We start from the raw sequence: 22,043 nt of genomic DNA on the forward strand, positions 1-22,043 counted from the left end.
CGGTCAATTCCACTATTCGTTGGTGAAAGAGTAGCCCAAGATTTGGCGGTGGGTGGTGATGACTAGCTGCCTTCCCTCTAGTCTTACACTGCTAAATTAGGGACGGCTAGCACAGATAGCCCTCGAGTAGATTTGTGCGAAATTCAAAAAACATATTTATTTTTGTTAGTTGATATTGTTTTTGTCTAGGTGTGTGCGGATAATGTTTTCTACAGTTTGTGGAGGAAACTTGTTGATGTTGATGAAGTATTGTTTTGTTTTGTCTAATTCGTCATTAATTTTATCTGGTGAGCATAGTTTTATGGCTGTGTTTATTTGTTTTCTTAGTATGTTGAATTTTTGTTTTGTTTCATGTGCTGAGTCCCAAGGAATGTATAGTTCAGTTTGGTGATTGTTCGGTAGATTTATGTTTTAAATTGTGTACCGGTTCTTGTAATTTTGAGGTTAAGAAATTATATTTGATTGCTTTCTTCCTGTTCACATGTGAAGTTAATGTTGGGATGTATAGAGTTAATGTGATTGAAAAAATTAAGTTTGTTCTGTAGATGTGAATCCCGCAATTGTATGAACCATACATTCCTTATAGAATTGAAAGATTTGTTTTTTTTTTGAATTTTGCACAAAGCTACTCGAGGGCCATCTGTGCTAGTTCTCCCTAATTTAGCAGTGTAAGACTAGAGGGAAGGCAACTAGTCATCACCACCCACCGCCAATTCTTGGGCTACTCTTTTACCAACGAATAGTGGTAAAACGACTGGGAAGGCGAGCATGTTCGGAGCGACGGGGATGCGAACCCGCGACTCTCAGATTACGAGTCGCACGCCTTAACACGCTTGGCCATGCCGGGCCATGGATTGAAAGATATATATATATGTATATAGTTTGAATGCTGTAAGTCATGGGTCAACATAGTAAATATCATAAACTCACTCTTCTGTCACTACTATATTTTGCTAATATTAAAGAAAGTTATAAACATATTTAATTGTACAAGTTAACTTTTAAGTTATAAAACATTATTATTTAATTCCAACGAATCATATGTTTGTTCAGATTAATAGAATAACTAAGGAAATGCTATTATTTTTTTACAATCCAAATAAATTTAAAGTAGCGAGGCAGTGTAGTCCCTAATTTTCACTAACTTCATTCAAGTGAATAACTGCAGGTATTATTTGTAACACATTTTTGCAAAGGAAAGTTTGAGAGGAAAAAAAAACTTTAAATTTATTCATCAAAAAACTTTACTTCGCAACGTTATTTGAATCTTTTGTTTTTAATTTTACATTTCAGTATCAAACTGGAATAACAGTAAATGGAAAAAAACAAACTTAGTGACAAAAATTAGTTTTAACACTAGTTTCCTGACATTTGTACAAATATTTTGTTCTAAAATTGTGTTGTTGTTATTAATTTAGGTGACATTGGATAAGTACTTACAAGAACTCATTGAATAGAAGCACTTTCTATACATTTTATTAGAACTAGATAAAAGTAACTATCATGAAGAGTTGGTTTCATTTTATAAGAGAATATGAGCGACACCCCACCCCCCACATCAGAAAGTGTAAAAAATCTCAAAAATCCTAGCCGATACAGCACACCCAATGGACAAAGTGATAAATATTCCAATTGACATCATGAATTAAATAACAAATACAGTGAAGGAAAAATTAAATAGAGGGCACAATGGTCAACTGGAAGAAATAAATTTAGATAATGAAGATAAGATGATGGGAAACCCAAACCCACTTGAAGTGAAACTGTGTTCAAAAGATAAGTAAAAAGGATAATGAAAAAAAAATGTAAAGAAAATTATACAACCATGTAAAAACATTTTGGAAAACAGTCACAGTTAGCAAAGTTAATAACACTATGTAACAAAATTTTTACTTTTTGTTGTTCCTGGGCAGAAAGTGTTATTTCTCAATTGCTTGTGCCTCAAGTAAATGAAAAAGACCTATTTTTCTCTTCAAACTTTGCTTTTGTGACCTGAGTAATGAAATTTTCAGATTTACCCAGGTAGATTCAGTGCTGAGTTGCTGATAGAGAATTTTCTCAAACTTACAAGAATTTTCTAGAACTTTCCATAGTATTATATATACAGGGGCTCACTACTTCAATATAGTTCTAGCTACCTAAGTGAACACATAGATCTATCCAAAAGCTTTCCTGTTATCTTTGCTTTTGGGATGGCACAGGCACTGCAGCACACTACAACAGAAAGCACTGGCCACAACAGACTGAGTTCTCTGTGGGGAGGCACAATGTCAAGTGTGAGCCACTAGTGGACCTCCAGTAGTTGTTCTTCCCACCACTGCACATAAAATGGGGTCTTATGAAACAATTTGTCACCATTCTTGATAAGTACCTTGAAGACTTCTTCTCTAAGCTGTCTGTGTCAAAGATCAAAGCTGGTGTCTTTGTTGGACCACAAATAAAGATCTGGGAGTGCACAGAATTCTCCAAGAAGGTCAGTAGGAAGGAAAAAAAAGCTTGGAGCAGCTTTGTCACAGTGGTTTGGGGCTTCTTGAGCAATCACAAGGCTAAAAATTATGTGGAACTTGTTGAGGCAGGATGTTCTTGAAAGTCCATATCCTTGACACTCATCTTCATAAGTTCAGAGAGCAAGGGAAGCGCTTCCACCAAGATATACTAGATTTTGAACATCACTACGAAGGTGCGTATAATGAAATCATGATGGGAGACTATATTTGGAGGCTGACACATGAAAGTGATTTACATTACAGTCACAAATCTCAAAAAATTACTCACTTCTAAAATTTTTGTATAACTTTAGTATAAATACATGTAAATCTTGATTCATACGTTGTTCTTTTCAGACCTTATGTAAATGAAAATGTGCAAATTTGCCCATTTTTACATAGGAAATAGGTTAATTTATAAATTTCATTATCCAGGTCACAAAAGCAAAGTTTGAAGGAATTAGTGGCTGTTTTCTGTACTTTTACAACATAAGCAATTAAGAAATAACACATACTATCCAAGAACAAATTTGTGTTACATAGTGTAATTAAGATGTTGTCAATAGAATATTCTAATCAATGGCTTCCAATTATTGTTAAATGCTCATCATTAAACACATTCTGTTTATCCTTTCTTATAATATTTGTGTTGTTTTTTTCATCTGTATGCAATTTTCATTGTATTTTTTGCCCTTGTCTTTATTACCACTGGGAAGAAAGGGTGGAAATGTGAAAGTGTGTTACAAGATGAATGTTACTTGCATCAAATTTAATACTGGTAAAATCATTAAGAGATAGATGCATGCCAGTGCCAAAACCATAAGTGCATAATATTGGTAAAAGCAGCAACATTAAAATCATCTTACTTGTCAGGTACTTGTTGTCGAAACTACATTTGTGTAAACCACAAATTAAATGAACAACAACAAAAAAAAAAACAAACCAGTAAATAATGGTAAACAGTAAAAGTAGTTGTTGCTCCCAGTGGCCAGTTGTTCCGAATTCAGGACACTACCAATACTGCACATTGGCAAGGGCTTGTCTCAAAACTGCTAAACGTATCAAAATAACAGTCATGTTTCCTTAAGACACTAGAATATTATTTGGCTCTTCGTTAATCCAGCCTGAGGATCAGATGTGAAAAAAAAAATGCAATTTAAATGAGCACAGATAATAACATAAGAAAATGTTTGTATGACTTGGCACATTACACTCTCAAAGCACCAGCATTTTGATTTAACTTTGCAATTTGTAGTCCCATTATAAATCAATCTTTTTTTCCCCCATGTAACATAACTCTGAGAGTTGGAACTATGCAAGAGGATTGTATTTGTGTTACATATTCACACAAAACTACAAAAGGGCCAGCCAATCCTAGTTATGAAATAACAGTTTGAAGAAATTCCAGCTTGGTAACAGCACTGAATACCAACTCTTCAGCTTTAACTAAATGGTGCAATTTGACAATAGCCTCATAATACACCTACAAACCTAAAGTACAGATTGATTCTACATCAGTGAATCAGTATAGCATGTTACTCACTAGGCAATACCTGGCTCATGGAAAAAGGATGCAATAGCAGAAAGAGTGGAATATCAAAATATTCAAGTGTCAGAACATTACTGCAGTAACTAACCCTACATGTGATCTATCCCAATATCAGTTTACAGCTTTTCTTAAGATTTCACTTGAAGCCTCATAACATGCAATAAGGGAAGAATAAGTACATAGGATTGCTAACATTTATTTATAAAATAGAGCTTCTTTAACGGTTTAAAACTACCTTTACAGGTACATACATTTACACAAAACAATAACGGAAAGTCAAAACATTATGGAGACAGTCAAGAGACCAGTTGTGACTCAAGTCCAAGAAAAGTATGAATAACTCAACATATGTGATTTTATTACTTTATTCATAAAAAAATCTTTACTTCAAAAAAATTGAAGGTAAAAATTCATAAAGGATATGATATAAGAGTAAAAGACAGAGATACTGATTCAAGTTTATTTATATTTATCATACCATAAGAAAAACAAAACAAACTTATCAAAAAGAAGTATCAAAACCCAGAATTACTACAATTTACAGACTAAACAACAGTCATAATAATAGTAAGTATATTTGACGGGGGTAACACTTTTAATGAAAGATGTAAATATTGATAAGAGAAAGCATTTAACCCTTTAAACCTTTCAAATATATATATATATATAATTTTACTCATTGGAGAGCAGACTTCATGAATTGGAATGGCAAAGGAGGAGTTTCATTTTAAGCTAAAAAGGAGACAATTTTAACCCAATTTTAAAAAATTAGTTCTAAAGTAAAATTTCTAAAAGGATTCAACCATTAGACACAAACATAATTTCACTAACTTAAAAAATAAAGCACCAAAATATATTATAAAAATGCTGAAAGATAAAAGCAAATAATGTAAACGTTAAGAGAAAAAAAAGACCAAGATACAAAAACCCAAATAAAATTTGTCACATCAAGAATGAGAAAAATCAATGCTAGGAATTTCATAAAATGTTGAAAAGAATGTTGTGTCAGGTTACCAAAAAGATGTTATTTCACTACACATTGTAAAGAAAAGTAAAAAAACACAAAAACTTGAAATAATTCTTTACACTGGAGCCAAAATAGTTTTAACTGTTTATAATCATAGAAGTATCATTTGAAGTTAAATAACACTTTTGATCAAGAAATGCAAATTAGTGTGATGGCAACACTGGTAAAAAGCTATTTTATAAAGATTATATTGGTAAAATATAACCACAGAAATATCAACATTGTTCAAAATCAGTTTAATTATCTGTAAATAGTACAAAAACTCAACCAAAATATGATTACTAGTATTTTGAACAATTAATATCAAACAAGTATGATTGGAATGAAAATATGAATTTAAGAAACAACACTAAATATTTGTTTTTTAGAAATAAAGGGGAGATAGATATTCATACATTTTTTGGAAGTAGTTTTATGATCATATATAAACTAGATTTGTAAAGTAGAAGGAATGTTACAGTTGATGTAGTAGCACCATAAGACAACTTGCACCATCACAAAACTGGGATTACACTTCTCTACGGTCTGTAAGTACACGCATAATACTTCCAAGCCCACCAGAAGCAAAGACCTAAAAAAAAAAAATTAAATTCTGCTTGAATATGTAGCAGCAATCCAATCTCTCAAAATATGAGTGAGAAGAATAGTTGCATACACTGTAGATAAAAGGTGTTCTGTAAAACAACAGAGGCTGATTAAGATGGAAACCTGTGTTAAAGAAGACAAGTAATTGGAAACTAAATATTGAGATATGCTGTAAATTATATTTCAAGATGAGTGTTACACATTACTTACTTAGTGTACTAGATCCATTGTACCTGGATTCTACTGAATAACACTGTGCTAACTTTTAACAAGCTATATAATTTGTTTTACAAAAGGCATAATTTTAGTTTTATATTGTTTCTTTCAGACTTACTTAACCTGAACACTTAATAACTATGATAGATAAAATAAGTATCAACTCACTTTTCTAATAACGTGGGATCGTTCCTGTTAATGTAGAATAAATTGTTGAATTGTAGCCAGTTAGAAGAATTTGTTCTACTAAAACACTATTAAAAATTTAATTATTTATGTGGCATACTGCTTCATCTAGACTTCATATCATTCAGTTAACTACTTCATAACCTTGTTGTTATGGTTTGATCTGGTTTATTTGGACATTTCATGCAAAGCTGGATGAAGGCTATCTGCACTTCCCATCCCTAATTTAGCAGTGTAAAACTAGAGGGAAATCAGGCAGTCATCACCACCCATTGTCAATTCTTGGGCTACTCTCTTACTAAGAAATAGTGGGATTGACCATCACAATATAACAGCCCTATAGCTGAAAGGGCAAGCATGTTTGGTGTGATGGGGATTTGAACTCACAATTCTCAGGTTGCAAGGCGAATATACAAACCACCTGGCCATGATAGGCCTTTTGTTATGACTAATTCCTAGTTCTGCCTCTGATTTTAGGGCATTAGCAGCTAAAATCAGTAACTTAAACGTAAAGTTACAAGTTTTACCTTTTCATGCCACTGCAACAAAACAGCACTACTGCCTTCTGATGGTATCTCAAATCCTCGATAAACATACTTCATCAGTGTGTCTACCATCTCACTGTCAAGGGCACTGACAGCCTTATCGATGTCACTAGGTTTAAATGACATAAGTACTTTCATCACTAGACTTAAGGCTGAATTCTGTTAAAAAGAAAGTTGTTAAAACTATGTAAAATGGTGTTTCAATAATAGGCATTTCCAAAGAACATCAAGCTAGCTATATCATGTGTGTATATGTTCATTTTATTAGCTTAGAAGAAAGATGTTTATCACGTTATAATATTAAAGAACACAAATTCATAAAAATTTAAAACATTGTTTGTTAGAAATTTATGAAAAAAAAAGGTCAAAAAAGAATCTGACTAATGTAGAAATGTGTTATAAACAAAGAATTTTTTACCAGATTTTCAAGAAAAATACAAGTTTAACACATGTAAACAATCCTCATTTTCATTGGGAACACGTTCTTATATACCCAGCATATATGTTGAATGTTTTTGAACTATGTAACAACAAACTAATAGATTCAAATACTTGGAGTTTTATGTTATTTTGTTTCAAGTTTAACCATCACCAATAAATCTGCATGTATACATTTCAGTACACTATTATGTGAAAAAAAAATAAAATTGTAATGATGTTTCAGAAAAAAAAAGTTATTTTTCAAAAACTTTCCAATAAGTTGTTCAACTAATACTGTACCCTTACACCTAACTGATTATACAAACAATGACTTTTAAAATCCCTTTGATCAAGCATCTTGCAAGAGATTAACATTTATGAAAACTGACTTAGTGGAAGAAAAACAATCTTATGATAAACAAGAAAATATTACTGTACTTTCTCTTAAGAATATTTTAGTTTATTTTCAACTTTAGAAAAGTAATGCATCCTAAAATGCTTAAAAAAGCTAATTCTATTGAAAATGCACTTCTCATCTGAAAGGTCGCACACAATTTTTGTAAATGAGCTAGAGTATGGAAGAGTATTGATATTGAAAGTTTAATATTACACAGTGCGAATGTGAAAAGAAGAATCAGCAAGATCTTTCGTCATTTTTTTTAATATTTTATATAATCAGTTATTTAACTTTTGAGTAATTTTTTCATACCATTGGCATAAACAAGGTCAACAGATAGCTTTTTGATATTGTAGATAATAATAAAAAAAACAACTAAAAATACATAACAAAACAAGACCAAGCCTGGTACAATAACAGTGTTCATTCAGAGTGATTTCTAAGGATATGAAAGTGACCCCCAGATGAAATAAATTCCATTTCATGCACTTTGGAACATGCAACAAGGATATTGCAAGGTAATATACATAAAAATATTTTAAATAACCCAGATAAACCTTATATCATATTTACAATATTATTTTTGCTTTGTTCTGCTAAAAAAAAAAAGAAATAAAATTTATCTTCGATTCGACACATTTCATTATTTCCCCAACATTTACTTCTTTAATATTTTGACAAATGTCATGAAGTGCCATACAAGGATATTTTCTGTTAACTAATATGAACACTCCAATCTGTGGATCTCCAATCATGACAAATGGTAAGAAAAATTTGCTTTTTTTCAGTAGTAAATTCTTTTTTCTCAGAAATAATACTGTGAAAAAGCAAAGTATTCAAACAAAATCATAAGCTGCATGGAATTATCTTAGAAATGGAATGGTTAATTATAATAAACTTACTTTTTTTATAATATTCTTATTAGCATATGCATAACTCTTTGTTATATAACACTACTTTTGCCAGACAAAATGTTTAGCATTTTGTTTCTGTTGATAACTCTCACTTGACACTGATGTCAAAAAACATTCTTCCAATGCATTGCAATGAGACACTACTTGAAACACACCCCTATTACTACATTTTTGTACAAAATTCTGGTGACATTTCAACTGGAGTACTGTAAGCAGTTTTAGTTCACTAACCTGAATTCATGATTTAAATTATTTGAGATGTGAAGAAAGACTTACAACACTATTTGTTTTGGGTTAATTGCTCAAGAATAAGGGGGAGGGAGCTTAATTCAGGTAATTAAAACTAATAGTGGGGTCAGAAATGTCTCCTTATGGGTTGAATGGTGGAATAAAACAATTCACTAACATAAACTATTATGGATAATGGTTTTAAGTGTTAAAAGCAAACTTACTCTTAACACATTTATTTTGGATATGACACAAAGTTCTGGAATGGTTAGATCATGAAGTGGTTTATACTATTATGTGATTTTGAGTTCTTTTTTTTAAGTCTTGTTGTACAGATATATGCCTATGAATGAAAAGTTAAGATGATATAGAGTACATTATTTTCTGTATTTTTATCAGTTTATTTTTCATTTAAGAAGGGACTATGATTAGTTAAATGCCCTCTGACAATTTGCTTATTTGATTTTTGCTAAAAACTGTATAAATCTTGCAGTGTTTCATGAATATGTAATGTATAATTACAAATTCTATTTGATAAAGAAATAACTGGCAACTAGGAGAATATTCTGAAAATAATGCTTCACAAAAAAATAAGATAGAATATAGGCTTACCTTCACAGTTTGATTTTTTGAGCCAAGAGGAGCAGACGTGAATACAACTTTCAGGGCATCAATGTTTTTTCCTTTGTTACTGTTAAGGTAACATACTGTCAGAGAATTTCTCAACTAAGAAAATAAGTGAGTAACACAAATCCAGTCAAAGGTAATGAGTTTTGTTCTTGTTCATGGAAAATGTAACCAAGACATTTCTATTATGAGAATTAGTTCAGTGCAATCTCTACTAAAGATAAGTAAATTTAAGTACAAGTGCTCTCCACATTTTACATTTATATACATTTTATTTAGTCTGAATTAATTTACAATGCTGAATCTCTGATGAAACTATAGAAGCAAAATGTTGGATAATAAAGATATTTTCTCACTGGTATTCTAGTAAATTGTTTGTAAAGCAGATTTCATAAGCTATTTATGAGTGAAAGTATAAAACTAAGTGATAAAAAATATATAACCCAAGCACTTTTAAAAGTGTTCAAGTTATAGGGTTTTTAATACATTATATCAAGACTTCCTGAACCTATGTGTTTTCTGACATCATGAGTGATAAGTAAGTAAATGCTGACAAAGAAAATCAATAAGAGTCCATAATTACAAATAACTTCTGCTCTGTATAATTTATTTTTAAACTGTCCTAACTGGATTAATATGAAATGAAATTAAGAAAAATGCCAGTTTCTTAATACTCAAATTTTGGAAGGTTTTTAATAAAGTATCATACAAAAAAACTGGTGAAAAAATTATATTTGTGGGTATGGGAGATAAGGTGAAAAGATTAAAAACTGACTAAAAGAGATGGAAAAAAAAAAAAAGAGTTGTTGTAAATAGTTTTCTGTATAGTGCAGATAAATATGAGAAAGGTCTGATTCAGGTATTCAAAATAACCCTTACACTTTTTTTGATATAGAAGAATTCACAGTGCTGGGAAAATATGTAGGCTCATAAAATTAATAATAGATAAAACTATGAAACCCTACAACCTGAGAACTTTTGTGAAGTAGATCCTTCTTCAATAGGAGGCAAACTAAAAATGACTGTGTAAAGATGCACAGTTTGCCCCTGAAGAAGAAAGGTTCACCTTTCAAAAGCACTTGGGTTATAGGGTTTCTATTTCATTTTTATAAAGACTTCTTGGACCTATGTGTTTTTAGAACATCATGAATGTTTAATTCAATACCTACCAAATATTAATGAGGCAAAATAAATATGCAATACAAAACTCAATTAACAAGAAGTATGTAAAACTGAAAAGACAGAAAGCAAAGGTTGAAAATTATCATAAATAAATATGTTAAGAAGAATTAGGAGTAAAAATATAGAATTTATACCACATAAGAAAAAAAAAAAACTTATTTGTAATGCAGGAAACTAATTAATGGTTGAAGATCACCAATTCCATGATCTAGGTTTATTCCACGATATTGAACTGTATTTAAGGTGCCAATCTATAGGATTCATTCATTTCTCTATCAGCTTTAGTTCTGAAGCCAGTTTCAATGCCTACGAGAATCACATTAATAGACTTGCCAAGTTGTTTGAAGTCTTGTGTGACAGCATGGTCCACTTCAGTGTTAGTATAATATTTATAGTTGTTGACACACTCTTTAATTAAAGAGTCCTGATTGTATTTGCATCATACTGTACGAGGCAAAATGTGCTATATGTTGTGGAAGTAATTTCTTTAATAATTGTTACATTTTTATCACATTTATTAAAAAAAGTGTCAACTCATTATTGGTTTGTTTTTTTTTAATTTTTGTGTAAAGCAACACAAGGGCTACATGCACGAGCCATCCCTAATTTAACAGTGTAAAACTAGAAGGAAAACAGCTTGTCATCACCACAAACTCTTGGGCTACTCTTACCAACAAATAGGGGAATTAATCATCACATAATAATGCCCCCATAACAAAAATGGCAAGCATGTTTAGCATGACAGGGATTCAAACTCACAATCCTTGGATTACAAATCAAGTACCCTAACCACCTGCCCATGCCGGGCTCTTCATCATTAAAATAAATGCAACTTAATTTTGATTTTTCCCCACCTCAAGGTGATATTCAAGAGAAGCTCTAAACAGGTTAGAGAAAGAATCTGCCCTTTGTTGTCTATATATTATCACTAGTATCTACTTATATGTTATTAATAAATATTCAAACACCAATACTATGAATAGTTTTGTAAGGTAGCTATTAATAATACTTTTGTAAAATAGTAAAACAAAACAGTTATTCCTTGAAATAAAAGCTAGTGTATGTATGTGGGTATATATCACTTCAAGAAACAGTATATTCTAATTCGTGTAACAGTACAGTTATGAACGTTAAAACTGTGTATTTCATTAGTTAAAATTATTAATTACTGGGTTGGTTTTAATTTTGGCTATAGTCTATATGCCTAGTACCACTAGGTAAGTTGCTTTGGCCAAAAGTTGATATTAATATAAATACATACGACCGGCTTAAAGGATATTGGTTCAATAAATTTGTCACTTCTGCTTCGTCAGGCCCAGTAACAGAAGAGACCTCAGTTCCTTCGTCATCCTTGTAATAATCTTCATTATACTGATCAACATCAATTTTCCTAAATGCAGACACCGAACCTGAAAGTGACCTTGACATTGATACCAAAAATGATAAAAAAAAAAGCAGGAGAAAAATTATAAAGTTACGTCAAGATCTACAAATACAAGATTTCGCCTTCACAACTATACTTATACCTGCCACACCTCTTCTACACTTTAATACTGCTAGTGTGTTCGATATCCACCCTTAACGCTAATACGACATATAAACGTCATTGTGAGTGCCAAAGAGAATAGCAATCGAACAAACAACTTTTCCTAAAAAGTAATTGATATTAAAGAGGGCACTATATTTAATAGATTATAAAATTAATGGTATGTGAAAAAACTGAGTGTCAAATTATTTCATTTCTTTGCATATGCAAATATTTTATCATATGTCTCAACTTTATTAATATTTCACCATTTCCTAGTTTTTAAAATATTACAATATCGGGTTTTCGTGTAAGCAAGTCTTTTCCCTAGAAAGTTTGTGGCGATCAAGATGGTAAGTTGTTTTTTGTTTCGTTAAATCTGTGTAATCCTATTTAATGTAAAGTATTAATTACGAAAAACTACCTTGTGCTGTGTCAATTACTTTATGGATTTTATCAAGAAGTGAATCTTTGAATGAACTAATTTACTGTTATGTAAAAAAAATCGAAATAAGAACTATTTTACTATATTGTCATGCGTTCACATTTTCAAGTGTTCTAAGCCTAAGTATGATTTTCAAACATTACATAGGTAGAATTCATATTAAATAAAATGGATACATTTTTCTGTGTAAATATTATTTTAGAATCTTTCGGTTCGAGATAAGCTATTTTGTGTAAGTAGTCAACAAGTGTCAATTCTTTATATTTTCACATAACTGACTTTAGATTTTACATGTGAAATTTATTATACTTAATGAAATACGTGGACACGCAACTTTCCATAAAGAGTAAGTTAAAGATATAAATAAATAGCATATATGTTTGAAAACTGAATATAATGTAGTTTAGTTTATTTGTAGGGATTATTTTGGCGAGAAGACTCATTAACATATATGGTGGTTGTTAAACTGCAAGTTCCATTATTTAGTTCATAATAAATGAAAAAAAAATCATATTTGAAAATCAACCATTCACCTCGCACTACTTTCCTGTTGCAACAATCTTAAGAGAATGTTAGTGATTTAGCAACACTGTTGGCCTATTGATAGAATAATTATTGGTAAATATCAGTATCAATTCCTGACGTAAAAAAACCACTGAGTTTTGGTAATGCTACATTCTAATGTTATCTGCTCTTCAATATTGCTTTTATTATATGTAGACATGTTTCAATTTTATGATATTGGTGATAATTATCTTAATTCTTGAAACAAAGATGAAAAACCATTTTCAAGACTTCTTCCACGAAAGTTTGTGTGATTATTCACCAAGATGCATAGATTGCATTAAGGTTATGGCCTGTATTCAGTTTTGTGTGGCATTTCATATCCATTTAACCCTTTTGCTATAGGCTCAGTATAATACATACAAGTTTGTCTACACTTTGCTGGCTTTCTTCACCAATTAGTCATGGAACCTACTAAAAAGAATGCTAGTTTAGATTTGTTGTTTACTTCAAATACAGAAATGATAAAGTGCAAATTAGGTACAAGTGATCATTTCATTATTATGTTCAATATTTTGTTGCATATGGAGATAAGGAATAATGATATTTTGGTTACAAATTTGAAAAAGTGAATGTTGAAGAGATGTGACAATATTTATTTGTTGTGAATTGGGCAGCTGAATTATATGGAGATACTGATGAGATGTAGACATTTTTAAATATTTATGATAAAGGTTTATATTTCTTTATAAAAATAGAGTAGCTGCAAGTAAAACATGAGGTTGGCTCATAAAGATTATAAGAAATAAAATTAAATACAAACATAAATGTAAGAAATTTAAATTGACTTGTATAACAGGAAACTTAGAATGTTAAAGAAAAATACAAACAGTGAAACAGAAACTATGGGGATCAAAACACTGGCTGAAAATTTTAAGATTAACAGTAAGGATTTCTTTAAAATCATCAAGAGTAAACAAAATGTTGGGAGGGGAAGTTTGAGAGATAAGAAAGGAAGGCTTGTGTCTGATGATTATGGGATGGATGGGTTATTAAATTTTTGATTTCTATTTGTTTTGTTTTTCTTTACGAACAAAGATTTAAGCAGTATTCCACATCTTGAACAGTTTAAATGGAAACAAGATTACTGCACTTATTCTAAGTTAGTTAAGAAAACATTGGGAAGTTTAAAGAACAGTAAGGCTCCTGGACCAGATATTTTTGCAACACTTTTGAAGGATGTTAGAAATTGAATATAAGAGTCAATTTTTACTATTTATTTTCAGTTTTTGTGTAGTGGGCAGGTACCAGAGGAATGGAAATTAGTTAATGTAACTCCTCTTTCCAAAATAGTTGATAAAAAATTTTCCCAGTAATTATAAACATATTAATCTTGTCAGTTGTGGGAAAAGTTTTGGAAAGTCTAATAAAATATACCTTGTGAAATCAGTTATATAGATTTTATTGGACGGTCAGCATGGTTTCAGTAAGGGAAAATCTTGCCTTACAGATCTTTTGATGTGCTTTGAAAATGTTACTGCATATGTAAGAGTGTAGATTTTTTGCATGTGGATTTTCAGAAAGCATTTGACAAGATGCCATATAAAAAGCTTATAAAGAAACTTATTTTTATAGGTGTGGAGGATGAGTTAACTAATTAATTAGAAGAGTGGAAGAAAGCTTAGGGTTTTTGTTATAAGTGAGGTTCAGTCAAACTGGATTAATGTTGCAAATGGTATACCATAGGTCTCAATTTTAGGACCATTGCTCTTTTTCACTTACATTAATGACACAGGTAAAGGGATGGTAAGTAAATTACCTAAATTTACTAATAATATCAAGGACTTTGGTTTTGCTGGCTGTAAAGAGGATGCCTCTGCTTTACAAAAAGATTTATATCAATTAGTGAGTTGGGCAAATAAGTGGCAGGTGGGTTTTAATTACAGTAAATGTTAGATATTGCATGTGGGTTATAATTTGAATTACAAGGAAAAGGATCTTGGTGTAATAGTTGATCGGTCTCTTAAGACATCCAAGCAGTGTAGTGTTGCTAGTGGTAGAGCAAATAGAATTTTAAGTTTTATATATATAGAAAAATTAACAGTCTAAAAGAGGTTATTCTTTCATTATATAGGTCACTAAAAAAAAAAAGAGTTAAAGGGGATCTGATTGAAGTGTTTAAGATTGTAAAACTTAATAATGTTGATGCATCATCTTTTTCATACTAAGCAGCAAGATTTATGGAATGGGTTACCTTTGGATTTTGTGGAAGTAGTAAATTTGAGTGTGTTTAAAAAAGTTTGATAGATATATGAATAAGAGCTAGCTTTAATTTTTATCATTATTATTTAATACTTTTAGTTTGGCTTCAAGGCTGGGACAGTTAGGATGGATCAAAGAGTCCCTTGTTGGCTCTAAACATTTTTTTGTTAACATATAGGGTGTTTACAATCCCAATTCATTTTTCCACATGCTGTTTGTTTGACTTGGTCAGACACGTGTGTATCAGTTTATGCATTATGTAATCTGCAACACCCAAGTTTATTGCATACTCTTCTTTCGTTTATTCAGTGGCTAAATAGAATTTTATATGGTCTTAAAGTTTTATGTGTTTTTTAAATTGTAAATACTTTTGGATCCAATAAAACTGGACAGACCAAAGTACAAGATAATAGTTTGAGAAGAACTAATGTTTGAATCACTGATCATTATTGGTCAGGTTAATTCGAACTGAGATGTTGGTTTCAATTTTAATGTTCATTTGCTGGTTGCTGAGGAATGGTGGACAGTGGTTTCATCTGTAATCACAGTATTTTTTAAAGCCAGTTTTAACTAGTATATATTACTACTATAGATGTTTTCCATTTGTTGTTTGGTGTACATCATTCAAATTTTATGTATGTGAGCTTTGTTTTTTCACAACTGCAATTTTGCATTTGCACACTTTCTTGGCTGGGAACTAAAATTCTCTGGAACTTTCTAATACCATGCCACTACATATTAGATCTATTTGTTTAAAAAAAAATAAAAAAATTTGCACATATATCTGCATATTGTAGAATAGAGTGATTCAATATGGTGAATGATTTAAGCATAAATCAACCTACAGTGAATAATGAAATGATCAAAAGTAATCATACACACAACTTCTGGGTAGCTGTATAAGTTATACATTTATAAAATAATAATGTACTTTAAAAAATCAAAATTGAACACCTGTGCAAAGTTACATTTAAGTTGTATACACTGCTGGCCAAAATCTTAAGGCCAATGAACATAAAGAAAAAATATACATTTTGCATTGTTAGACTCAACCACTTATTTTAGTAGAGCTTCGAAAAATGAAAATAAAAAGGGGAAAAAAAATAAACTTTTAGCATTTAATATGGAATATGTTAACACTGAAATTAACCTAAATACAAGCTGGTCAAAAGTTTATGACCATACTGAAACGAAGCATTAATTGGTAAACACGTAATGAAATTTAGTCATTTGTGTTCAAGCATTAGCATTGTCACCATCTCCCACTGACACCTCCTGTGTTACATTAGGTAAAAACATGGCAAAGGCTAAAGGGTTGGCAGAGTTTAAACATGGCAGAATTGTCGAGCTGTAAAAGCAAGTTCTTTCTCTACATGCCATCGCTGGTGAGATTGGGCGTAATAAAACTGCAGTTGCAAATTTCTTAAAAGACCCTGGGGAATATAGAAGGAAAATTTCAAGTGGTTGGCCCAAGAAAATTTTGTCGGTGTTGAACAGGAGGATTTAACGAGTTGTCCAGCAAAATACCAACTGATTGTCGAACCAGATTAAGGCCCTTACAGACACAGAATGCAGCTCAAGAACAATAAGATGGCATATACAAGAGAAAGGCTTTAAAAACTGTAAACGTCTTCAAACGCAATGCCTCCTTCCATACCATGAAACAGTCGGATAAACTTTGCTGAGAAGTACCAAACATGGGATGTAGACAAGTGGAAGAAGGTTTTATACTCTGATGAGAAAAAAAGGTAACCTGGATAGTCCAAACGGCTTCCAACGTTACTGGCACGATGAGGATATCCCACCGGAGACATTTTCTACATGACCCAGTGGAGGAGATTCCATCATGATCTGTGGTGCTTTCTCCTTCCATGATCATTGGAGCTTCAGGTTATACAGGGGCATCAAACAACAGCTGGCTACATTGGCATGTTGGAGAGAGCATCCTTATTGAATGAAGGCCCTCACTTGTTTGGAAATGAGTGGATCTTTCAACAGGACAACGCTGCAATCTACAATGCCTACAGGGCAAAGGACTTTTTCATGGTGAATAATGTGATTCTTTTGGACCATCCAGCATGTTTGCCTGAACTGAACCCCACAGAAAATGTTTGGGAGTAGATGGCAAGGGAAGTATATAGAAATGGACATCAATTCCAAACAGTGCATGATTTTCATGAAACCATCTTCACCACTTGGAATAACATTCCGGCCAGTTTTCTGCAAAAGCTTATATCAACCATGCCAAAGTGAATGTTTGCAGTTATTTGCAATGACGGCTGTGCAACTCACTACTGAGACCTCTTGTTAGACATTTCCTACCCTGTTTAGGTCTTCTTTTTGGTATGATCTTGAACTTTTGACCAGCTAGTATTTAGGCTAATTTCATAGTGTTCACATTTTCCCTATTAAATGCTAAAAAAGTTTATTTATATTTTCATCTTTCAAAGCTCTACTCAAATAAGTGGTCGAGTCTAACAATGCAAAATGCATATTTTTTCTTTATGTTCATTGGCCTTAAGATTTTGGCCAGCAGTGTATGTGAATTATATTGGATGCATTGGTAAATGATGTTCCAGTGTTTATATGCCTACTACTAGTTAAAGCATAGTAATCTTGCTACAATTAGTTTTGCATGAACTGTTTTGTTTCAATTAATATTTAGTTTAGTTATTCTTTAGAATTTTAAAAAGAGATGTGAAAAGTAAGTCTGATTAAGTTACAACTTCAGTTTCAGTAAATATTTTGGGGAGGAATGCATAATACAAGTTATTCATGTGAACAAGTAAAAACGTAGGCCTATTTAAGTGGTTAAACCAGCATCACATTTCATTGTCATGTAAAATCATATTTGTTCAAATACTTTAGTTAGATTTTAATATGTAAGTTATGCTGAATAATGACATTTAACTTGCTGACAACTTTCTTAGCAAATAATTGTCAAAGTTGCATCAAAAGTCCAGCATGTTACACAGTATTTTATTCAAATTCCAAGTGATTGCTTTCGAATTGATGTGCTCTTGGGTGTAGAATTTGCTATGTTTGTACCTTGTAAACCTTTGTAAACAGATCTGGACAATTAACTTGTAAGACTTTGATTAGCTATGAGCATAAAAAATAGTCAACTAAATGATATTGTTTTCAATTATTCTAAGTAGGCAAAATAGGGTGGTTATAATTTTTCGTTTTTTGATTTAATTTGGGATTGTTTCTCTTGATTTGTATAATAGCTCACAAAAATGATTAACTAATCACGTGAAATTTCTAATTGCTACTGTTTTTGATTATTCCAACTTTCAAGGTCTCATATGTGCCAAGGATTAATTGATTACCCAGGTCTGCAAATTTGAACTTTATAAAAGTTATATTGGTTTTAATAACAAACTTCCTGTAATTCAGCTAAGCAAATTTTAAAAATTAGTTTTATTTTTTACATACTCGGCAGAGAAAAACTTGCTTACATCAAATTGATTTAGTTTACACCAGTAAACATTTTATTATTATGTTTATCAACAAAAATGCAAACTGAAGAAAGGGGAAGAACACTGATGTCAAAAGAATGTCCATCCTCCTTCATCCTGATTTTGTGTGTGTATGAAGTGTACATCTTTTAGTTTCTATAAACTTTTATTGTGGAGCATATTGTTTCAGTCACTAGCAATAGTAAGTTATCATGCTGATGTTCCACTTTCCCTGGTAACTCCTACCCATTTCCCTGATGTTTTGATAAAATCTTGCCCCTTGTTTTTCATTGATAGCACCAAGATTGTTCAATCTATTATTTAATTTCCACATCTTGTTGCTCATTTTAAACAGTTTTTATTGACCTGTCATTAGACTCATATGTGTCAATCATTAATGGTTATTAATACATCTAACCAATATTTGATTTCCTTTCCCTTTTGCTGAACATGTCTACAGTTACAGTGATGGTGGCATCCATTGTCCTTGTCTTTAGCTCCATGTACATGTTATCCTTAACTGTTTGAGTTGAGCTACAAGATGTTGAAAACTGCATGTTTGTGTTTCCATAGTTATTTAATTACTAAATTTTAAAATAGTAAAGAATTTTGGTCTACCCTGTATAATTCTTAGATTCAAGATTGATTCAAATCATAAAAGTCAAACTGTATACTTACTGGTTAAAGATCAGTAATGAATCATTTAAATATATGTTAAAATCTAATAGTTGAAATGAATAGGCAGATATCGAGTGATTGTTAAACTAAATTATGGTGGTGTGTATAAGCTAAAATGGAGAAAAGACTTTTAAAAAAATTAACAATTCAAGATGCTGTATCTGTTATTGAAAATATTCCATCTTAAAGTCAGAATACTTTCAGTATCTGTAATGACTATGTATTAATGTTGGTTTTCTCTAGTCGAAAGTAAAGACTCGGGATCTGAGAGGAAAAAAGAAAGAAGAATTGTTGAAAAAGCTTGAGGAACTGAAACAAGAGCTTGCAGCCTTACGTGTAGCTAAAGTAACAGGTGGAGCTGCTTCTAAACTTTCTAAAATGTGAGTATACTGTGAAATATAAACAGCAGTTAGAAATTATGTTTGCAATTCATAAGTTTTTAATTTTTTCTAAAATGCATTGTAAAAAATGTATGTGATTTATCAGTGCCTCTCTTTGTTAACTGAAATTGAACTACACCAAACCTAATTTTAATTCTTAAACAAAATACTTTTAGAGCATGGAGGATGAGTATACTTTTTGACAGATTCCTGATGGATTAATAATGGATCGATAGGACTGATATGCTCTAATAATGTGTTTAACTTGTGTTTCATATTGTATAAAATAATTAATGTAGTGAAATTTATTTTGCAGCCGAGTTGTGAGAAAATCCATTGCTCGAGTACTGACTGTCATTCATCAAACGCAGAAGGAAAATTTGAGAAAGTTTCACAAGGGCAAGAAGTACAAGCCAAAGGACCTGAGGCCCAAGAAGACCAGGGCTATGAGACGTGCCCTCACATCATATGAAAAAAATCTGAAAACCAAGAAGGAGCAGAGAAAGTTGAGGATTTGGCCAATGAGAAAATATGCTGTTAAAGCTTAAATTCTTTTTGTGTAACAGTGTATAAAATAAAAAATGTAAAAGAAAGATATTTGAAATAATTGTCAACTTTCTAACAACAACAAAATTGCAAGTACACCAAAGAAACACTTTTTTCAATTCAAGAGAATTGACCTTCAGCATAATTTAGCTAGAAACGTGAATATTGGTTCAGAACTATTATGAAAACTAGAGTTGTTTTAATTGAGGAAGAAAATCCACATTATCTGTATAATCATCATAAGTCTTTGCTTTTAAGTAAGTCGATTTTTAATAAAGAAAATAAACTGTAACTTGTTCACTGTTATGCATCACCCTAGTGTGTTTTGTGTAGTACAGCTATAAGAATGTAACAGGACTGCTTCTGCCAGAAATGAAGCTAATTACAGTCTGGAACATCAAACTTTAAATTATGTATAAATGTTCTTTTGAAACCACAAAGTACACTAAAATTCTCATACAACCTTTATACATTCCACACTCCGAAGAGAAATTGGACACCCAACTATATATGTAAAGAACGCTTGCATTAATTATTGGAAATAGTCTAGTTACAAACAATTCTGAGAATTGAAAGGAAAAATGGCTGAAATCAGCGAAATTTTATAATTCGAAAAGAGATTACGATACAAAATAGGTATTGTATGTGTGAAAAACAGCTGGTATAACTATGAGAATGATTTTACATTGTACACAAGTTACCTTATATCCACATTACTAACCGAAGTAATACGAATTGCATATACGTTTGATGGAACTGTTGGTACAAAAGTTAAAAAAGCGATCCCTATCACGTTTCAGTGGAATGGTAATTTCAAAATTGTATATATGTACAAATTTGCTGTGTTGGATCGTCAACAAGAATTTGCTTTAACTTCATTGAAATCATTTTAGAACAAAACTTTGAAATAAGCTATTTTTATTTGAAAAAAAATAAGTATCTTTCGTAGTCAAACCTGTGATGAAAACATATATGAGCGTTGTCTTTACATAATGATAATGTATTATTTTGAGTAGTACGTAACCATATTGTCAGCTTGTTGTTTCTAACTTTCTGAAAGCTAATCTTGTGGTACTGTATTTGAAGTTATAACCGTATTTTTTTCTCAACTATATACACAAGCGTTAGAGTTTCTAATGAAACTAAGTGGATTTGCACATATAATTTTCTTAAATGTTAAGAACACTGAGTTCTAGGCCAGCGTTTCCCAAAAATGTTGAATTTATTTTAATTCTTAATAAAAATATGCCTATACAATTTATGTTTAATTAAATGATACTGTATGTCGAAAGGAGATGTTATTTTATATTACACAACTTTTCCAATCGTCATGCTAAAGTAGTGGAGGAAGGGGAATTTTTTGTTTGTAATATCCACATCAAGGCTGCTTCAGACTAACAGATTCTGTGAACCACTGTTCTAGGCAAGCTGACTCTTTAGTGTAGACGTACATCTGACACCCGGCATGACCAGGTGGGTTAAGGCGTTCGACTCGTAATCTGAGGGTCGCGGGTTCGAATTCCTATCGCACCAAACATGCTCACTCTTTCAGCCGTGGAGGCATCATAATGTGACGGTCATTCCTACTATTCATTGGTGGTGAGTGGTGATGTCTAGCTGCCTTCCCTCCAGTCTTACACTGTTAAATTAGAAACGGCTAGCGCAGATAGCTCTCGTGTAGCTTTGCACGAAATTCCAAAATAAAAAACACGTACATCTATTTTGAAAGGGTATTTTTGTCAAAATAGAATTATGTGTATGTATATATAAAAGCCAAGAATGGTGATAAATGAGAATAAGTGTTGAGAATAGGATATAATAAAGATTATATTTTACGACAATCGTAATATAAAGTCATCTATTAAGAAGATTAAAAATTC

The 22,043-nt window shown here is 31.5% G+C and overlaps 2 protein-coding genes across 3 annotated transcripts; one reads left to right on the plus strand and one right to left on the minus strand.

The window, feature by feature from the left end:
• Positions 1-5,279: 5,279 nt before the first annotated feature.
• On the minus strand, positions 5,280-11,931 carry LOC143245015 (actin-related protein 2/3 complex subunit 5-B-like). Of its 2 annotated transcripts, none has more exons than XM_076490762.1 (4): positions 11,641-11,931; positions 9,166-9,237; positions 6,577-6,753; positions 5,280-5,633 (listed from the first exon to the last, which is right to left on the minus strand). In XM_076490762.1, exons 1-4 carry the CDS (start codon positions 11,788-11,790, stop codon positions 5,571-5,573), a joined length of 462 nt encoding a protein of 153 aa, XP_076346877.1. In that variant the 5' UTR covers positions 11,791-11,931; the 3' UTR covers positions 5,280-5,570. The 2 variants fall into 2 exon arrangements, with proteins under 2 accessions (XP_076346877.1, XP_076346876.1); XM_076490761.1 differs by having other exon boundaries at positions 9,166-9,244; positions 11,624-11,931.
• A 45-nt stretch (positions 11,932-11,976) lies between these two features.
• On the plus strand, positions 11,977-20,212 carry RpL35 (Ribosomal protein L35). Its single transcript, XM_076490763.1, has 3 exons — positions 11,977-12,240; positions 19,481-19,617; positions 19,934-20,212. Exons 1-3 carry the CDS (start codon positions 12,238-12,240, stop codon positions 20,163-20,165), a joined length of 372 nt encoding a protein of 123 aa, XP_076346878.1. The 5' UTR covers positions 11,977-12,237; the 3' UTR covers positions 20,166-20,212.
• Positions 20,213-22,043: the final 1,831 nt, after the last annotated feature.

Source organism: Tachypleus tridentatus, chromosome 2 (assembly GCF_004210375.1).
Source record: "Tachypleus tridentatus isolate NWPU-2018 chromosome 2, ASM421037v1, whole genome shotgun sequence".
Classification (NCBI taxonomy): domain Eukaryota; kingdom Metazoa; phylum Arthropoda; class Merostomata; order Xiphosura; family Limulidae; genus Tachypleus; species Tachypleus tridentatus.